The sequence below is a fragment of the Chiloscyllium plagiosum genome, chromosome 6 (genome assembly GCF_004010195.1).
Source record: "Chiloscyllium plagiosum isolate BGI_BamShark_2017 chromosome 6, ASM401019v2, whole genome shotgun sequence".
Classification (NCBI taxonomy): Eukaryota; Metazoa; Chordata; class Chondrichthyes; order Orectolobiformes; family Hemiscylliidae; genus Chiloscyllium; species Chiloscyllium plagiosum.
Window position 1 is genome coordinate 14,942,234 of NC_057715.1, and position 21,447 is coordinate 14,963,680.

The 21,447-nt window shown below is 39.2% G+C and overlaps 2 protein-coding genes across 3 annotated transcripts in view; one reads left to right on the forward strand and one right to left on the reverse strand.

The window, feature by feature from the left end:
- pdzk1 (PDZ domain containing 1) overlaps window positions 1–11,655 on the forward strand; it is a 34,209-nt gene extending 22,554 nt beyond the window's left edge. For both annotated transcript variants that reach the window (XM_043691265.1, XM_043691266.1), the window contains exons 5-9: window positions 2,048–2,243; window positions 4,097–4,293; window positions 7,170–7,370; window positions 8,984–9,313; window positions 10,518–11,655. In XM_043691265.1, the coding sequence (XP_043547200.1) occupies window positions 2,048–2,243; window positions 4,097–4,293; window positions 7,170–7,370; window positions 8,984–9,313; window positions 10,518–10,577 (984 nt within the window). In that variant the 3' untranslated portion in view covers window positions 10,578–11,655. The remainder of the gene's footprint in view (window positions 1–2,047; window positions 2,244–4,096; window positions 4,294–7,169; window positions 7,371–8,983; window positions 9,314–10,517) is intronic.
- Window positions 11,656–13,973: 2,318 nt separating this feature from the next.
- Window positions 13,974–21,447, reverse strand: part of si:ch73-390b10.2 (Golgi pH regulator) — a 45,371-nt gene continuing 37,897 nt past the window's right edge. The window contains exons 11-14 of the mRNA XM_043691267.1: window positions 19,951–20,046; window positions 17,909–17,998; window positions 15,895–15,960; window positions 13,974–15,141 (exon numbers count right to left, since the gene is read on the reverse strand). Of these exons, the coding sequence (XP_043547202.1) occupies window positions 14,935–15,141; window positions 15,895–15,960; window positions 17,909–17,998; window positions 19,951–20,046 (459 nt within the window). The 3' untranslated portion in view covers window positions 13,974–14,934. The remainder of the gene's footprint in view (window positions 15,142–15,894; window positions 15,961–17,908; window positions 17,999–19,950; window positions 20,047–21,447) is intronic.

A 21,447-nucleotide genomic window follows, 5' to 3' on the forward strand; every position in this document is an offset into this window, starting at 1 on the left:
TGGAAGAGCTGTGGTAGCAAACAGGTTTTCCTTAAGAATTTAAAGTAACCAAAACAGCAAAATAGTACAGATAAGCTAGTGACGACCAGAAAGAGTCCCAATGAAGCTACAAGGAGATAAACCTGAATTGCAAAGCAGGAAATAGTGGTTGACATCAGGCTCCAGAAGTAATTTCAGTCCCTGAGAGGAAGACTGGAAATCCTTACTGTTGCAGCAACATTCTGGGCCAGAAAACTCAAAGTAAGCTCAAGTCATTATATTTAATAAACATATACTTTTTCTCATTGTTACAAATTGTAGTTACAAGCTACAGAAAAATATGGTAATTCTTTTATACATTCTTCAGACCGACAACATTGTTCAAGAATTTATAACCTAAAAGTTAAGGGTAGGAGTAGATTTTATTAAAGAAAATAATTTTGAAGATTAAACATTTTTTATTGCACAGGTCTTGACATCCTCAATGCAATCACAAGGAGAAGTTTGTAATCTCATTACCATTCGAGCATTAAGGAATTATTTTGCTAAGTAATAGAATGTCATCTGGACTGCAAAGAGCATATCTTTGATTCTTCTGGCCAATGCCAGGGAGAACAACAAATCATTTTCTTCCGAGCCCATGAACTCCTTATACACACATGACTGTATGGCCAAATTCCACATCAACTCCATTTACAAGTTTGCTGACAACACCACTGTTGTAGGTTGGATCTCAAACAATGACTAGACAGAATACAGGAGAGAGATTGAGTGCTTAGTGGCATGGTATCAAAACAACAATCTCTCCATCAACATCAGCAAAACTAAGGAGCTGGTCATTGACTTCAGGAAACAGAGTGGAGGGCACTCCCCTGTCTGCATCAATGGTTCTGAGGTGGAGATGGTGGAGAATGGCGAGTTCCTGGGAATGGCGATCACCAACAATTTTTTTTTTAGATTAGATTAGATTAGATTTTTTTTTAGATTACATTATACAGTGTTGAAACAGGTCCTTCGGCCCAACAAGTCCACACCGACCCGCCGAAGCGCAACCCACTCATACCCCTACATTTACCCCTTACCTAACACGACTGGCAATTTAGCATGGTCAATTCACCTGACCTGCACATCTTTTGGACTGTGGGAGGAAACCGGAGTACCCGGAGGAAACCCACGCAGACACGGGGTGAACGTGCAAACTCCACACAGTCAGTTGCCTGAGGCGGAAATCTGTCCTAACAACAATCCACTCATGTTGATACAATGGTCAAGAACACATAAAACCTCCTCTACTTCCTCAGGAGTCTAAGGAAATTCGTCATGTCCACAAAGACGCTTACAAATTTTTATAGATTCACCAAAGAAAACATCCTATCTGGATGCATCACAGTGTTGTATAGCAACTGCTCTTCCCAATACCCCAAGAAACTACAGAGGGTTGTGAACACAGTCCAGTCCATCATGCAAACCAGCCTCCCATCCATTGACTCAATCTATACTTCCCGTTGCATTGGGAAAGCAACCAACATAATCAAAGACATTGCCCACCCCGGTTATACTTCCATCATCTTCCACGACGCAGAAGATATAAAAGTTGGATATATGTACAAATAGATTCAAGAATGCTTTTTCCCCGCTGTTATCAGACTTTCGAGTACACCTCTCAAATGTTAATGTCGGTCTCTCTCTGCACCTTCTCAGCAGCTGTAATATTGTATCCTGCGCTCTGTTCTGTTACCATGATGCAATTGTAAAGTGCAATCTGCTTATAAAGCACGTACGCCAACACTTTTCACTGTATCTCAGTACACCTGACAGTAATAAATCAAATCAAATGTGCTGTATTCTACTATCCATCTTTTGTTCTGAATCTAAGATCCTGTTCAACTGAACAACGGATGTAAAAAGAGCTATTGAAAAAAGTCTAGGGTGTTCTCCGAATGCCCCGGCCATCATTCTGTCCCTTAACTGATTTAAATAAACAGGCTTAACGGATATTTGTCAGAGGGCTAATTCTTTTTTGAAATATGATTGCCAAGTATTTTTAACTGTGTTGAATCTTTTTCAGATGAAAGCTTCAGGGAACAAAATCATGTTGCTTCTGATTGATGAGACCTCAGACAAATACTTCAAAAGCAAAATGATTAAAGTTGTGGCATCGATGGCAAGTGTGAAAGGACTGCCTCACAAACCACGGATGGCACAGCTAACCAAGGAACCTCAAGGCTATGGTTTCTCCTTGAGAGTCGAACAAGAACAAAAGGGTATTACAAACCAGAGCTTAATTTTCTGATTGTGTACTATGGATGCAAAGCCCCTCTCAGTGGCACCATGCATCAGGAAGTTTGCAAGTGGTGGTTCATACCCTTCATACACTGACTCATACAGGGAAAATTCTATTAACCAGGATCTCTGTTCTATTTTTGTTCACATGGCAATGTTGGCACTCAAGAGCAACTCCCATCTCCCACAACCCACCTGGGGAATATTTCAGAAAGATGATCACATGCCTTGCATTATAATCATGAAATAACAAATTGTAGTTCCTTCCAGACTTGAGCATTCCCATGCTCTCACAATGACATTTCATGTTTTATCATTTGTAAACTTCAGCTTATAAAAAAACTCTACTGTGTGTGTCTGAACTTGGATCAGATCTCATTCATACATCATTCCCTTCATTCATTGACCAACGTTAGATCTTGGTTTAGCTAACTCAATTTTAGATTTACCATCATCATGTTCAAAGCCGCACGCCCTGTCCCAGTAATATTCTTCAGCCCCATAACATTCAGAGATATCGGCCTTCCTCCAATTCCTTTCATCCCTGTTTCCTCTGTTCCACTCTTGGCAGTCGTGCGTTTAACTGACTGAATGTGGAGTCCTGAAATTCTTTCCTAAAATCTCTTCACCTCTTTGTCATCCTTTAGAATGCTCCTTCAAATCCACCTATTTTACGATGATTTTGGTCACTTGCCCAGGGTTTTGATAACAAGAGTAATAAGGTTTTTTTATTCATTCGTAGGATATAGGTGTCACTGGTTAAGCGAGCATTTATTATTCATCGCTAATTGCTCTGAAAAAGCTAGTGTTAAGCTGATTCAAATCTAGCAGGAGTTTGAACAACACAAAGAATCAAAAGGGATACAGACACATTAAAGGGAAGGGCAATAAGATGGCATATCACTTACAATGTGTGAGATTATTCACATTGAAAGGAACAATATAAAATAAATATTGCTAAATGATGAGAAACAGAGAGATTTGTATGTTTTGTAAATGTAATATGGAAGCTTAGCCTACATATAGAACAAGCAATTATAAAATCATATAATATTTTGGCTTTTATTGTGAGGCTATTGGAGTCCAAGAGTAATTGTGATACAATTGTACAAGGCTTTGCTGAGATCATAGCGGAATACTTTGATTATTTTGGTCAAGGAAGGAAATATTTGCATTGGAGGTAGCACAGCAAAGGTACATTAGAGTGATTCCCCGGGAGGAGAGGGTAGTCCTATGATAAGAGATTGAGGACACTGGACCTTCAGTCTTTGAAATTCAGGATAATGATAGCTGATGTCATTGAAATAATGAAACATTGAAACACAACCTATTTCTATGTTCTTGCAATTGTGAATTTCTAACCAGCCGGAAGAGGGGTTGTTTTTCAAAATTAGAATCTTCAGTTAGTTCGTACGGAAACTGATGATGATTCTTTTAGCTTGAATGATCTGCAAACATAAAAGACTTGGTGCTTCATTTATGAAACAACATTTGAAACATCTCAATTCAGTCTCCAAAAGTACCGAAAGGGTGTAACGATTTAACAGAAAGTTGAAAATATTATTTGAACAGCAGTAAGATTGGCTATTGTGGAATGTGAAGAATATTCAGAGGTGCATTAAAGAATCCACTAACTGGTAGATTCAAGTTCAGGAACATTTATCAGCATCTGATCTGTATCTCCATTAACATTGCCCCACTATTATTACTTGATGTAATCCCCAACTCTATCTTCAAGTCTAAAGACTACACAATGATATAAATGACCTTGAAGCTACTGGATTGTCTAAAAACCTGACTGGTTCCCTAATGTCATTTCTCTGTAAACATCTAGGTCATTTAATCAGGGAGATTGACCAAAACAGTCCAGCAAGAAAATCTGGACTACTTGATGGTGATCTTCTGATTGCTGTGAATGGGGATGTCGTTGAGCATCTGGATCATGAATCATTAGTTGATAAGATAAGGAAGTGTGGGAACCAGGTCACGTTCCTTGTTGTCGATAGTCCAACAAATGAGCTTTACAAACAGGTAAGTAAATGAGAAGAAAGTGAGGACTGCAGATGCTGGAGATCAGAGCTGAAAAATGTGTTGCTGGAAAAACGCAGCAGGTCAGACAGCATCCAAGGAGCAGCAGAATCGACGTTTCGGACATAAGCCCTTCTTCAGGAAAGCCTGAAGAAGGGCTTATGCCCGAAACGTTGATTCTCCTGCTCCCTGGATGCTGCCTGACCTGCTGCGCTTTTCCAGCAACACATTTTTCAGGTAAGTAAATGAGTCAATTTGAGGCCAAATGCAGATGGATAAATCTATTCACACTTACCTGAGTTGCACTGAAACTGGCATCTGGAATTGTGTCCAGATGAAATCGTTCACTGTAATGGGAGAAACTGCAACTTCTGAGCTGTGGGGATTTAAACTCACGTTTTGCTTTATTCTAACGACATAGTTTTCACAAAAGATATTAGTCTTTTCCTGGGAGACTGTAAACAGAGTTTATTCCGCAGGTCATGCTGAATCACTTCCAGTTGAGATGATACGAATGCCTTCACAACTCCTTAGTCAGTGATGAATCACATCAGACAGGGTTCCAGCACCAGACTGCCAAGACACTTGTGTCACAATGTAACTGTGCAGGTAACTCTTAGGAAGAAGACATTGGGTATGACCTTTATAAATGGGTACAGTCCATGCTTCAGATACACAATACTCTGCTTAGACTACACCTGGGATAACTATGAGCAGTTCTGGGCATCATAATTTAAGGTGCTTTGAATGATTGAATGATTTTATTGTCACGTGTATTTTACAGTGAGAAAAAAACCCAGTAAATTACAGTGAAAGGGTTTTCCACTATTGTCACAATCTGGTGCCATTTTGAATAGTTTAAGAAAAAAAAGGAAGCTATAGCTTAAAGAGAGTCCATCATCCTGAGCAAGCTCTTCGTCAATGATGCCTGCGTCACCATCACTCCTCTGCTGCATTGCCACCATCGACACTGGACCCAACCAACACTGAAGTCGCTACTCTTCAGGCACCAACTTTTGCCACTGGGCTGATTCTCCTCTGCCGGCGCCTGACCCACCAATATCGGTCACTCCGGGCCCCACCTCAATGTTATCATGATGCCCTTCTGCCATCGCTTCATCACTACCAGCACCAGGCCTAACCAACAATGAAGTTGCCAATCCTCAGGTGACATATTTCGCTGCTGCACCCATCTTGCTGATGCCACCTCCACCAATATAGCAGCCACCAATTCCAATGCCAGGTCCCATTCTTGCCCCGCAAAAGAATGGACTGCAGTGTAGATTGTTCATAATGCCACCTGGATTCTAAGGTTTAAATCATGAGGGATGGTTACATAAACTTGATTTGCATTCTCTGGAATAAAGCCAAAATACTATGGATGCAGAGAATGCTGGAGAAACTCAGTAGGTCTGGCAGTATCTGTGTTCAGATAAATAGAGTTAAGGTTTTGTTAACTTATCCAAGAAGAATTATACCAGACCTAAAGGTTATGTTTCTCTCTCCACTGATGCTACCAGATCTGTTGAGTTTCTCTAGCATTGTGTTGTATTCTCTAAACAGACCGCTCAACTATTTCACATGCAGGGGGCAGTGAGAGTTGCATTTGAAATGTGTTCTCACTCAGGTGGCAATAAATCAATAACTGAAAAAAATGAGCAATTAATAAAATAAATGACCATGAGAAAACAACGGAGCTAACTGATTGGAGGGGCAGCTCCTGGCACAATCATCCCCCCTATATTTATTTGCATATGGAACCCTGGTTGCAGGCTGGATCGGACCCTTTCACCTGTTGATCAAGTCTACCCTACAATTTAAAAGATTGGAGGATGATTTGAATAAAATTTTGGGATATTAAGAGCAGCAAAGGGTAACTAGAGAAAAATAATTTCTGCCAACAGGGGAATGTAGAACGAGGAGGCAGTGTCTAAAAATCAAAACTGCATCTTTTCAGAATGACTTTAGGAAACATTTCTAAACTCAATGTCAGTAAAAGTTTGGAACCTGACTTCCCTAAACAGCAATAGTTTGCAAATAAATTGTTAGCTGTAAATCTGAAATCTAAAGATATGAAGAGGTCTAGGACAAAGGCTGGGAATATGAAGTTAGATTCCAGTCAGCCATGCATTTTGGAATAATTCCAGGGGCTGAATGGTCTTGTCTTGTTCCTGTGAGCCTGGTTTTGGTGTTGGCCAAAGCTGTATAGCCTGATGGAACAAATGTTCCAAGAAGGCAAAACAAAAGTGTGCAATTACCCCAGTTCAGTAACAATTAAGTAACAGCGTACTACTATCCTCAGAATCAGTAACCACCCATTGTGCAATATAATTACCCTGGTTCAATGACACACTGTAAGGTACATTCATCTACCCTCTACAATGAGCCAGTAAAAGACTGTACAATACAATCACAAACCACTATTTACCAGTTTTACCCTGACAGCTAGTATCACAATGTGCAGCTTATTTATCCCTGGGTCAGTAACACAGTTCAATTACTCCTAGAGTCAGTTACATACTGTACAATACCAGTAACACAACATATAATACAATTATCTTCCCCAGGATCAGTAACACACTGCACTGCAGATTTACCTACAGGATTTACTTTCTACATAAGTAACTCTTGTGAATAATTATTATTACCAGTGAGTTTTAATTGTCCACAGTGGGGAGTCTGTAGGATGGGAACAGAGAGCAGGGGTTCCCAGATAATTGTTCTCCCTCCTGCAGTGTCTACACATACAAAGACTACTTATGAAGGATAAAACTGTAACCTCTCCAATATGCATCATAAAATAGTTTCATCATGCTTATACAAGGTGAAGGTTAAATTGATGTGGAGTTTTCCATGACCTTCTTACTGTCCAACCACAGGCTGGCATTTCTCCAATCTGCTACTGGAAAGAGGTTTATGAATCAGATCCACCAGTGGAAGGTGAGGAGTCACAGGAGAACCAGAGATCAACAGAAAGTCCTCAACATGGTCCCAGATTGTGTCACCTAACCAAAGGTCCAGAAGGATATGGCTTCATTCTCAATGCAATCAAGGGTGTGCAAGGACAGTTTATTAAACAGGTAAGAACTACTTGTGTGGGATCAAAGTAAGAACTTGACAACAGAGGAAGCCAATTGGCCCATTGTCTCTGTGCCAGCTCTTTGTTGGGGTTCTGCAATTAGCCCTATTCAAATATTTATAGAATTTCCTTCTGAAAGTTCCTGCTCAAGGGACAGGAGGGAAAAAGAACCCCTAACGTGTAAGAGCAGTTTTGTGGTGATTATATTGCTGGACAAGTAATATGGAAACCTGAGTTAAATTCCACCATGATGGCTGATACAATTAAATACCAGTATCAGGAATGGTGAAACCTGAAACAACCAGACTGTCATAAAAATCTACATGCTTTACTTTGTGTTTAGGGAAGGAAATCTATTGCCATACCCAGTTTGGCCTGTGGTTGACTCCTAACTCATAACAATGTTGTTGACTTTTAACTGCCCTCTGAAATGTTAAGCAAGGTACTCAGTTGCCTTCAAGGAAGTGGCTCAGCAACAGGTTTTCAAGGACAATTGGAAATGATTAGTAAATATTGGCCTTGCCAGTGATGCTCACATTGCATGAATAACAAGAATCTTGCCCTGCCCTGGTAGCCAGCTTGACAATACGATCGGTTCAGTTAAGCTTCTGGTTAGGAATTACCCACCATGATATCAACAGTGGGGGAACTGGCAATAGCTGAATGTCATTAAATATTGATCGTGCAACACTGCTTTCACATCAGGAATCCCACAGTTTTTGACTGACAATCAATTATTGTTGCACTGCAAAAGCAAGATGGGTAAAGTTATTCTGCAGATGGAACTTGAAGAATGAAAATATGACTGGATCAATTACGGTTTCCATAGTTAGTTGAAGGTCATTCCTGTAACCCTTCAGACAATAATTAATCACAGATTTCTCAACCTAAGCAAGTATGTGTATAAGATTGAGTAGGCACATTAAAGTTACAATGACAGCAGTCAAAAAAAAGTTGATAAACACAAAAGATCCTAACTAATATTTCATCCATTCATGGGGTATGGGCAGCACTGGCAAGGCCAACATTTGCAGATGATTGCTAATTGCTGTTTACATAGTGGTGTTGTGCTGCATTTTTGAATCGCTGCAGTTCTTATGATGTATGGACACCGACAATGCTGAGAGGAAGTAAGTTCTGGGATTTTGTCCCAGCATGAGTGAATGAATGCTGACATAGCTCCAAGTCAGGATGCTGTGTGCCTTGAAGATATCCTGCTGGTGGTTCTGTGCATCTGCTCTCCTTCTAGATTGCGACATGTCATGAGTTTAGAGGCGGACATCCAGAGGCCTTGAGCAAGATGATGTAGTGCAAAGTATGTGGAGATGAGTCAGTCTATTTGCATTTAACACTTGACATACAATCTTAGATTGGCCTACCTCAGACTGGCCTAACAGCCTGTTGTGGCTTCACCAACTCTTTGAAATAGTTACTCAATTATTCCCACTCACCGACCTTTTTTCTCCTTTTCGAGTAGATATCCAATTCATATATATTGTATTCTTATTTGAGACTTACCATGAAATCTGCATCCACCACCTTTTCAGGAAGTATACTCTAGATCACAACAATATGCTCTGTAAAGAAATGCTTCCTTATTTTCCTCCATCTTAGATTATTAAAGACAGCACAGCTGAAGAGGCAGGCCTGCAAGTGAATGACATATTGATTGAAGTGAACGGCATCAATGTGGAGACAGATACACATGAAGAATTGATAGAAAAAATCAAGATCAGTGATGATAAGCTGAGTATGCTGGTGATTAGAAAGGAAGAGTATGATCATTACAAAGAAACAAACACCCCAACTTCAGCAAATGCAATCCGAGTGCCAACGCCTGAGCCAGTTACTCCTCCTGAGAATACAGAGGAGGAAAGCACGCCTGAAGAACCAGAAACTCAGGAACCAGCAGCTGACAGTCCTGCCCTGGAAAGGAAGGAGCAGGTAAATGACTCAATCATGGCCAAAACTTAGTTAAATAGCACCTTTAACACAGCAATTCATCACAAGGCATTCCACAATAGCATAACCAAATACATATCGATGGACCCACTTAAAGTATATATTAAGGCATGTTTGCAAAAGATGGTGGATTTTAAGGAGCAGCTAAAAGGCAACAGAGGCCCAGGCAGGTAATTTCAGAGGTTAGGGCCTCAACAACTGAAGGCACATCCAGCAATGTCAAGTATCTGCATCAGGCTAGATTGGAGGAATGTAAAGTTGCAAATTACTACATTGTATTAAACAATATTTACAGCACAGAAATTGGCTATTCAGCCCAGCAGTATTTATCCTCCATATGAACCTCGCCCCACATCTCTTTATCTCAGTCATAGAGATGTACAGCATTGAAACAGACCCTTCGGTCCAATTCATCTATTCTGACCAGATATCTTAGATAAATCTAGTCCCATTTGCCAGCACTTGGCCAATATCCCTCTAAACCCTTCCTATTCATATACCTATCCAGATGCCTTTAAAATGTTGTAAATATACCAGCCTCCATAACTTCCTCTGGCACTCATTCCATACACGTACCACCCTCTACTTGAAAAAGTTGCCCCTTACGTCCCTTTTAAGTCTTTGCCCTCTCATCTTAAACCTATGCCCTCTAGTTTTGGACTTCCCCACCCCAGAGAAAAGACCTTGTCTATTTACCCTATCCATGCTCCTCATGATTTTATAAACCTCTATAAGGTCACCCCTCAGCCTCTGGATGCTCTAGAGAAAATAGTCTCAGCCTATTCACCTTCACCCTATAGCTCAAACTCTCCAACCCTCAGCGTACACTTCCATTATCCTTTATCGTTCTTGGATGGTTGTAGAGCTAATGAGGTTAGAGATATGGATGGGCAAGGCCATTTGCTTAAACCCAAGGATAATGTTACTTGACCTCATATTGATGTAGGACAAAGTGAGGACTGCAGATGCTGGAGATCAGAAAAGCAGAGCAGGTCAGGCAGCATCCGAGGAGCAGGAGAATCGACCTTTTGGACATAAGCCCTTCATCAGGTATGGTGCTTATGCCTGAAACATCGATTCTCCTGTTCCTTGGATATTGATGTAGCTAAGCGTGAAACCAGAGTTGTAAGTAAATGGGACTTGGCACAAGTTGGTATATTTAAAACTTATATTATTATCTTTGCAGACCACGTCGTCACCCTCATTATCGGCTGAAGAGGACACAGATGATGATACACAATTGTAACAAAATCTCAGAGGAGCAACATAATCAACATCTTAGCAGCTTTTATGAACTGGAATGATCAGCAATGGTTTATGGCTTGACTCAGATTTACCAATCAAACTTTGTTTCTCATTATAGTAAGTTTCCCAGAGGTGTTTCAAAATCAGGATTCCTAAATATTATCTTTAAAATTCAGTCGAAGAATCCTATAGTACTTGTGGTGACCACTCCGCCATTGTGCTTGTGCTGGGTCATTGAATGCTATCCAAATTAATTCCACTCCCCTGCCCTTTCCTCTTGACCTATATCATTTTGCCCTCTTCATTTATCTGTCCAATTCTCTTTGGAAAGTTATTATTGAATCTACTTCCACTGTCCTTTCAGGTAGATCATTTCAAATCTTAACTCACTCTTATTTCAAGTCACCTCTGGTCCTTTTGCCGATCACCTCAGATCTGTCTTCACCAGCTACAATTGCCCTGTCAGTGGATTAAATCACCCCTTAACTTTTTCGACTTTAAGGAGAACAAATATTTAGAATAGAACATTTATTATGAATCAAAGTCTGTAACAAAGATATTTTCATAAGAAATGTTACTTAATGTGGACATCAATTTGTTTGAATTTCAATTCATGAAAATAAGCTTTATTGTAGATGAGTGTGCAGTGCACATAATCGGTAATGACAGGTTGATTGGCCTTTTCTGTTGTAACTATTCAATGATTCTATAATATGATTTCATTTATTATTTGCATTAGCACCTATTTTGCAGAACTCATCATAAATGGACCATTACCTAGAATATTAGGTTTAAAAGTCACTTACCCGATTTCTGGCGAGCTGAACAAAAGAATAGGCATCTTGGGTTAGGGCGAGAAAGAAGACTTGGTATTGAAGATACCTTATTGAATAATGGAACAAAATCGGAAGGCTGACTTGTTCACTCCTGATGCTATTTTCCAAAGGAGGACCCCTGGAACTCATATGCATCTCCTGCTTTCAACCACCACTAAAACAAGCTGCGTTTATGTAACACCTTTAACAAAACAAAACGTTCCAAGGAGTTTCACAAGGGAATTAAAATTATTAAATTTCAAACCTTAGTGTCATTGCTTCCCAGTAACCAAACATCTCGGAGGTCCTTCATTTCATTCACGTTCACAATTCTCATCATTCGATTTGTCAAGAGGAACAACCGTCCGAAAACAAAACAGGGTGGGATGCTTTCTCATTCCCAACCAGGCTCAGCTATTGATTGTCAATGAATCAATTAGATTAAATAAGAGCCTAATCAAATAACATTTGACACCAACCACAAGACGACATATTCAGACAGTTGACCAACAACTCGTCAAAAAGTGAAAGAGGTGGAATTTATGGAAGAAATACCTGATTTTCCAGCCTAGGTAGCTGAAGATATCTATCAGTTACCCTTTTTAAAATTTGTTGGTGGGATGTGGGCATTGTTGGCTGGGCTAGCATTTGTTTACCATGCCTAAATCCCTGAGGGGGCAGTTAGGAGTCAACAGTTGGGAATGCAGTCAGTCTGGAGTCACATGTTGGCTACACCAGGTAAGGATTTTTAAAGTATTTTAATGGTCTTCCCCTAAAGGACATTAGTGAATCAGATTTGTTTTAATGACAATTGGCAGTGGCTACATAGAGTCATAGAGATGTACAGCACAGAAACAGACCCTTCGGTCCAACTCGTCCATGCAGACCAAATATCCTAAACTAATCAAGTCCCATTTGCCAGCACTTGGCCCATATCCCTCTAAACCCTTCCTATTGATATACCCATCCAGATGCCTTTTAAATGCAAGCACAATAACAGTAATGAGGGGAAACCTTGAAAAATTCCTAATATTTACATATGAACTATTAAAATAAAAAAAATGCAAAATGCACAGCAAATCCAATGAAATCTATAAATACAAAAGGAATTAATGTTTCAAGGATTGTTTAATCAGATGTAAAGGATATCAGCAATGGGTTGTGTGTCAGAGACATTTGGACGTGATGAGTATTTCCAATTTATAGCTTTTCAATTCAAAAATTCAGTATTTACTCTTTTTAATTATTTTATTTTCCACCTACATTAAGCAAGGTTGGTAATGAGGAAGCTCCTATGATTATAGACTTACAGTTGCGTAGCCACACATGTTAACAGCTTGGGAACCCAGCTAAAGTTATGAAATGTTTTTAGATTTTTTGAATCAGGGTAGTGAGTTCATTCAGTTCCAAATGTATTTACTCAATGTCAAGGTTTAAAGCAAATTTTGTAAACTCATGGTTAATGTAATTTGGTTTGTAGCAGTATTATCTGTAGGTTGGTGTATACATATTAAATTGAAACAATCAAAATGATCAACTAATATGGATCACTGATGATGCTGTATTGTATAAAAGGAGAATATTCGAACAAAATGTTTTCTTTTGGATGTCACTGACCAATGTACTAATCCAACAATAAACACAGTTAGAAGGTACACCCTGAAATGGCTGCCCTGTACATTCATTTGATAAATTAATATGCAGAATGGAAAATAATGCAATATTGTTGGATATGCATACACAACACAATTTGTTCACAGACTGCCTGTAAAGTAATAAATAATCCCAAACATTAAAAAAACATTTCAAGTGAAAATTCTACATTAACTAAAACCTGATGAAACAGGTGGGGTTTTAGAGCACCTTAGAGGAGTAGAGAAAGAGATGGTGAGATTTAGGGGAAAACAAATCACAGTCAATGGTCAAGGTTACCAATATCGAGTAATTAAAAATGGTATAGACCAGAATTAGTGAAACACAGAAATCTCATAGGGTTGTGGGGTTGAAAGAAACTAGAGTTTAGATTAGATTTCCTATAATGTGGAAACAGGCCCTTCGGCCCAACAAGTCCACACCAACCCTATGAAGGGTAACCCACCGAGACTCATTTCCCCACATTTCCTCCTGACTAATGCACCTAATGCTATGGCCAATCCACCTAACCTGCACACCTTTTGGAATGTGAGGAAACCCATGCAGACATACAGACAGGAGGAGAATGAGCAAACTCCACACAGAGGTGGGAATTGAACCTGGGGGGGGGGGGATGTCAGGCCATGTAGGGAATTAAAATCAAAGATGAGAATTTTAAAAGTGAGCTATTGTTTACCTTAGAGTCAATGCAGGTCAATGAATTAGGACACAGGCCAACAGAATTCTAATGATGTCAAATTTACAAACAGACTTAGGTACGAAGTAAGGCACAAGGCAGAGAGTTGAAACAAAATCTAGGAGATTGGCAGTTAACATAACGTGCATGGAAACTATTCAAGCTCATCACATAGGCACAGTAACAAACATGGGAAGAGTAAAGAAAATTAAACTAAAGTCTATTAAGGATATTAATATTTGATTTCCACACGTTTTGCATAAAGAATACTTAATTTATTGGACCCTTTAAGATCGTTAAGAAAATACAGAAGTGTCATCACAAAAGAACACTCAAATCAGAATAATAAAGAAATCGGGGATATCAGGCAGCAAAAAAAGGACGCTTTTTGATCTTGCAAAGAATTCAGACATGCATGAGGTAGATTCAGGTGACATACAATGTAGGTGCTTATAATGCTTCTGTGAAAACCATCTGAATGTCATAAATGACAAAGGACTTCATTCACTGCAAGAATGTGAGGCATATCCTGGATGAAATACACTATGTATCAGATGCCTGACAGGCTACTTACAGAAGTGACAATGTTGCTCAGATCACCACTCTAACCACTATGTAACATTGCAAGATCAGGGGTCGTCTCATTAAAATTCTTTTTTCTCATTCCCAGGAAAAAATCTTTCTGAATTTTTATAAAGTGGAAATCAACTAAACTTCCATACAATTTCCTAAGGCTTTGAGGTTATCAGCTGATGGGAAATAAGGGTCATCTTTTGCAAATGGACATTCTTAAGTTGCAGCCTTGCTTACTGGGGCAGTAAGGTGTTATTCCATTAGCTTTTGCTCTTTACAAAGCAAGAAACTTTTATGCCTTCAAAGTTCTTATTTACAGTCTTTGAAAAATTGTTCTAAAATCAACTGGAAGCCTTCAAGAACTGATTTACATTCCTTCAGTTCAAAATTAACTGTAAACTTTACTAATGATTTTGTTTTTGATATTTATCCAAATGAAGCTTTCTGTAAGTTAAATTTTTCATACTCTTTCCATCAAACCAGCAACCAGCCGGGCTTTATACATCTGCATGTGAGCTTCTCAGTAGGTTTTCCTTCCTCAAGACTTTTCAATGTCCAAGTTGTGGATGGTGTTATGGTCCAGTGGTTTATAAAGACAGTGTGAACACAGTAGATGAGTGCTCAGATTGGCAGTGGCTTGACTAAAAGCTCATGTGCTTTTCTGGGGCTTGTTTGTGTGCCAAGTACAGGAAGACGATACTAGACAGTGCACTGACCAGGAAGATGACATCAAACCAGCGATGGTAGAAATTAAATTGCAGCTCCCCTAGGACCTCAGTTACAATAGTGCGATATTCCAGGGGCATGCTCATTCTCATCAGCAACACCGATGACACAAAATACATTCCCTGTGGAAGAAACAGAACAAGAAAGTGAAACTACAAGTTTTCGGCACATCAGAATAAATGTTAGTTCACCCATGTTAACATTCTAATGCTACTTTTCATTCTCTGTGGTATTGTGTGAAATTGGAGTCAAGACCAAAGTTCAAAGCCACGGGATATTTGTTCAGATGTAAATCAATTCCCATTTTAAAATCATTGTCTACCTTTATCTTTCCACTTCATTGCAAATTACTCTATTGAACATTTACAATGGAAACTGCCTCAACTTATTATTCTGCATTTGGTATTGCCTCCACTAGGAATTGGAGTTAATTACAGTTTGCTAAGTTTAAGCAGGCAACTCATCTATTATAAGATACATGAATTTACAAAGGGAGCAGTTTTCAGAAAGCAAACACATAATTTGCTAACATAGTTTGATTTCTGTAACTGAACATTAAAATAGAACATCAATTTATTCAAGTCATATGACACGCTTAAAGTGGGAGTGTCACCAGAGCATACCATGTGGCTAATCTCAGGTTAGCCAAAACAATTTCTATTCTTTGGGTCAACACAAGATTTGCCTGATATTTAAATGTACTAAACATTCTTAATTTTACACTGAGTTGAGAGCAATTCTGTTCTAGCAACTAGGTGATGACTGCCCAAACTCATTTCACACATGATTCTTACAAACAGCAGATGGAAAAAATCTTTGTCTGCATAACTTGGGCTGTGTATGCCCATTCACCTACTATTACTTTAAGTTCTTACCATAATCTGTGCGAGGACGAGTACTATAACATTAGATGATTTATTGCTGGAGATTGCGTAAAAAAACTAGGAGAGAAACAAACAAATATTAAATTAAACCAGATCAAAGATACAGAAAGGCAGCTCACCACAATAGTACCAAAAATGAGAATATGAGAGGATGGAGAAACTAGAAAAACAGTGATTTTTCTCCTGTTTTTTCTATATTGTAACAATGACCATGCCTTTTGGTTGTTGCATTATGAAATCTTTTGTTATTCAATCTTCCCTAGTTTCCACCATATGAATGGCCTTCTCCTTTATTCTTCCTGCCTAGATGTCTCTGTCTTAAACCCTTCAATTTATTTTTCTATTCAGTTCTGATGAAAGTTCATAGGCCTGAAATGTAAACTGCCTCTCTCTCTCCACAGATGCTGCCTTCCCTGCATATTTCCAACATCTTCTATTTTTATTGTTCTCCTTAGAACTGAGAAACCTAAGTGAGATTTAATAGAACTGTTTAGAATTATCATGATGGGTTGTTCAAAAGATCCATCACCATTTCTCAAGACTAACTAGGGAAGTGTAACAATGGCCTTAACGACATCCACATTAATTTCAGTTCTATTAACAATGAACTAACCTATGGTTAACCACAGGAGAAAGTGAGGTCTGCAGATGCTGGAGATCAGAGGTGAAAATGTGTTGCTGGAAAAGCGCAGCAGGTCAGGCAGCATCTAGGGAACAGGAGAATCGACGTTTCGGGCATAAGCCCTTCTTCATTCCTGAAGAAGGGCTTATGCCCGAAACGTCGATTCTCCTGTTCCCTGGATGCTGCCTGACCTGCTGTGCTTTTTCAGCAACACATTTTCAGCTATGGTTAACCACAGTTTTATGAGACCATGCATGTGTTTGTGTGTGTTAATAAGCATAAGCATGTAGATGCACATGTGCATCTGAAATTATGTGACTTAGACACTGACTGATTGAGATCATGAGTGCACAGATATGAGTGCGTGTTTGTGTAGCAGAGACAGTCTTTAACTGCACGTAAGTGATAGCACATTTCCTTACATAGATATATGTGAGTGCATGAGACAGCATTTGTGTAAGAGATAGTATCCTCCCACACAGATTTCTTCTGCTTCTTTCTCTTCTTTTGTTCTACTGTTTGTTGGGTTTCTGTCTCTGTGCTGTTCTGATTCTGTATCTTGCTTATATTGTTGCCTCTCTCCAGTGGGTGATCAGTGTCTGGAATTCACTGCCTGGGCTGATTGTGGGGCAGAAACCCTCATTAAGAAGGTCCTTGGACCTGCACCTGAAGTGCTGTAACCTGCAAGGCTATGGATCAAATGCTGGAAAGTGTAACTAGAATGGGCATCAACTCATCTTCCACTTGATTTACACGATGGGCTGAATAGTCTCTTTCTGTGGTCCCTCCTGCTTCTACTTGAAGTTACGGTCAAGTTGCTCATGATTCTCTTAGCTTCTTCCTGTCCTCCTCTTCACGTTGACAGCAGTGGAAGTGGTCTACTGAAGATATTCAAAGCTGAGTTGGGTAGATTTTCAATCAGGTCAGCCATAATTGTATCAAATGGCAAAGCAGGCTTTTGTTCTTGTTCTGCTACTCCTTTTCTCCTCCCCTGTTCAAACGAGTTGGTTGGTAATGAAATCCATAGTATAAAATGGATTTAGGGATGACCAGAAGAGGGATCTGGCCAGAGCCAATGGATAGGGGAAGGGATCAGGTCCCAAGTCTAGCCCCTGGTACTACGGTGAAGCTACCATACCTTTGAGATATAAGTTGAGAGCTGGGAGGACTGTAAGTTAAGGATATGATGAATATATTGTTAGTGACATTGCATTTCAAACCTGACAAGCAGCTATGACAGATAACCATGACAATAACAGTGTGAACTGTGCTCTAGAAGCCAAGTAATTAATAGATGAATAATAGAAATCCTATAGTAAATGCAGTTACACTTTAAGCTGCACAAAACACAGAGTAAAAGCTTAACTTATTTTTTCTACATACCTTGGTGAGTGTTATCAACAAGCCCCTTATAGAGGTGACGATAATAATTCCCACAAGTATAAAGGAGATATGTTGAGACCAAAACTTCACCTGCATTCAAAGGAAACCAACATGAATGTTCCTACCTAAAAACAAAATGTGTCCCCATTCTGTTCAGAAATCAGGAATCATTAGTAATTAGACAAAATACCAAAGCTAATACAACCTTACATCAGTGAGAAAAATGTCTTCCATAATACCACGACAGCTTGAAGCGCGTTACTGTCTATAAAGTGATTTTTGAACTTTAATTATCATTATAATGCTGGATAGACGGCAGCTAATTTGCACACAGAAAATTCTCACAAACAGCAATGTGGCAATGACTGGACCACCTATTTTGTGATTCTGATTTAGGGATAAATATTGGTCAGGACACCAGGAAAAAACATCTCTCCTTTCCCCCAAAAATGTAGCCAAAAGATATTTTATATCTGCATGACAGGGCAGATGATGTCTCAGTTTAATATCCCATCCAAAAAGTGGCACCTACAACAGTGCAGCACTCCCTCAGCACAGCATCTTTGACTTCCATCTCCAAGTCTTGGAATGGGACTTAGAATATACAGTGCTCTTACTCAGAGGCAAATGCATTAATCACTGACAATTAGGGGGACACAAGGACAAATATTAGTGTAAAAAATAAACATTTTGAACAACGTATAAAATGTGTTAACAGGATTGATCAAAGTGCAATTAGGTTACATGACTGAAAAGTCCAAATGAGAAGGTCCGACATTGAGGAACCCAAATTACCTTGGTTTCTAGCTCCTGATTCAGATATAAGAAGGAGAAGAGCAACATAAGCTATTAAAAGGGTATAGAGGTATTCACAATCGATTGGTCACCCACACTCAACATTCAAGGCGAACTGACAATCTGCTGTTAACAATCTTTTTGCAGGAATGTAGATTTAAGGTTACAATCAGATCAGCCATGAGCTTATCAAATAGTAGAACAGTTTTGTAGGGCTGAATGGTCTACTTATGCTCCTAAGCCGTATGTTTGTGATTAATTTGCTAAATAATACACAGCTGATACATTTTAAAATTGCCTTTGTTTTCTTGTCAAGCAGAATATTTCAAATGCGTTAGTGTCAAATGAAGAACATTCTCGAAACTGCAACATGTAACTAATAATGGGAAGAGGTTAAGTGCAAAAGGAACTGAAAATATTACACAGATATCTACCTCAAAACTGAACATAGTTCTATAAAAAGAATGCAAGAGATAAGGAAGTGAAATGGTTGACTTCTTTAATAAAATGTTAAGACTTACAGCAATGACTAATTCTCCTTTTGGCAGCTCAGATTGTGCTGTGCCTGGAGAATTTCATTGGGTTGTTGCCTCACTGGTGGGTGCATCTCTGGCAAAAGAGCCAGAGGGAAGGTGAGAAATTTAACACAGTGCATTGTGATGTGATATGCACTGCCTACAAGGGTGATTGAAGCAAATCCATTAGTAACTTTCAAAATGGAAGTAGATAACTGAAAACTAAAACACAGAAGATTATGGGAAAGGGCAAGGGAGTAGTACTAACAGGATAGCTCTGTCAAAGACCTGGAACAGGCAAGATGGACTGAATAGTTCCTTCCTGTACTGTAAGATTCTTCAGAATCTCAACATCTGTCAGCATGAGTTACTTAAGATATGTGTAAACGCATTACAACTTGATTAAATCTTTGGATGTGACCTCTATGATATGCCAGTAGTGAAACCATTACACAAAAAAGCTTGGTATGTCATGCATTGGAGTGCCGAACTTCGATGACTGAATGGCTTTTCCCTCACTGCTGAATTCTAGTTATGTTCTGAACTCTATTCTGAAGAAGTTGATGAAAAGTGGCAGCTACAAGCTAGACAGTTTTAGGTAATAACTCTTCAGTTTAAGAATCAGACAGTAGGGGGCTTAATGTGCATTACTTATTATCATCACAAAATGACTACTCTTACATGGATAATTTCAAGATCCAAAAATCAGGTGCCACATTGGGCAATACTTACATCAAACTGAATGCCTAAATAGTTCACTGTGATCTCTATACCACGAGTGACAGGGTCTGTTTTACCAACTCGATCGAAGACAATATTTATAGTAGCCTGAAAGTTAAGTGAAGCAGAAAAGAAAATGAAACATCCAATAAGATCAGGCTTAATTACAATTGCATACATTTCAGTTACAACAGAGTTGTCTGTGTTTAAATAGATTTTTATGTATATATTTATTGAAGAAAAACTTTCACTCTTTTACAAAAAAACCCAAAACGTTATAGAAGTACAAAAGTACAGAAAAGTAGAAATACTATCATACTATTATATGAGAGTAACATTGACAATAAACTGCCTACTATTCTTCAAGATACAGTTGTCTCATATTTACATAACTTAAACCAAATTAGCACAAACTCAAATTAAATGAAATAGCATTCAATTAAATCACAATCCACAAAAATTAAATTACACAACATTGTATTATATTACATTACTCCACTTGCTGCACAGTGATTATTCCCGTATTTATGAGGCCTCCCTCCCTGGGGTCTCCGGACCATCATATACGGCCCTTGTTGCTATATAAAGGCCTTAAACAGTATCATCGATAGGTCCATGTTTATGTAATTTAGAAAGGGTCGCCATGTTTTATAAAATTGCTCCGCTCCATGGTGTACCATACTTGTCAGGTAATCTTGAGGGACCTGCTCCATCACAAGTCTGTGACACCCTGTAAGATCTGGAGGCTTTTCTGATAGTCAATTCACTAGGATGTTCTTCCTCACACAGTACGTAAGAATGTTGAATAACCTCTTCCCTGTACTCACCCAAAGAGGGAAGATTTGGTAGTGCAAAAAGGAGGGACATTGGATCCTCCCTAACTTCCATTCCTAGGATCTCTCCAGCTCATTCACTATGGCCCCTCAGTATCCGCAGATCTTGTAACAGGGCCAAAAGCAATGTGTAAGGGCGCCAATAGATTTGGGACATTTTGGGGAAGATCTCGACTTTGCTAATATAGGCTCTGTGGAGGCTCTTCAATTGCATAGCTTGTGCCTTATTGCATATTGAAATTTTCTTTACATTCCCCCATATATCCTCCCACACTTCCGATGAGATTTCTTCCCTCAATTCCTGATTCCAAATCTCACTGAGTCTCTCCATATCCCCAAGGCATTCCCACTCTGCAAATGATATATGGGGCTGAGAGAGCACCCCCACATCAGAGCACTCTTCGCTCTATATCTGACTTGTAGGGCTGGGTCAAGAGCATGGTCTCCTTCTGTATGCAATCCGTAACCTGAAAATATCGGAAAAGGTCCCTATTAGGGATTCTGTATTTCTGACCTAATTGGCTAAAAGACATCAAGACCTCTCCCTCAACTAAATCTCCCAGACAAAGAATTCCTTTACTCACCATGCTCTGAAGCTGGAGTCCATTGACCCCAGTCTAAATCCTGGGACTCGCACTAATGGGGTGAAGTCTTAAGCCAATTGCCCTCACCCTGC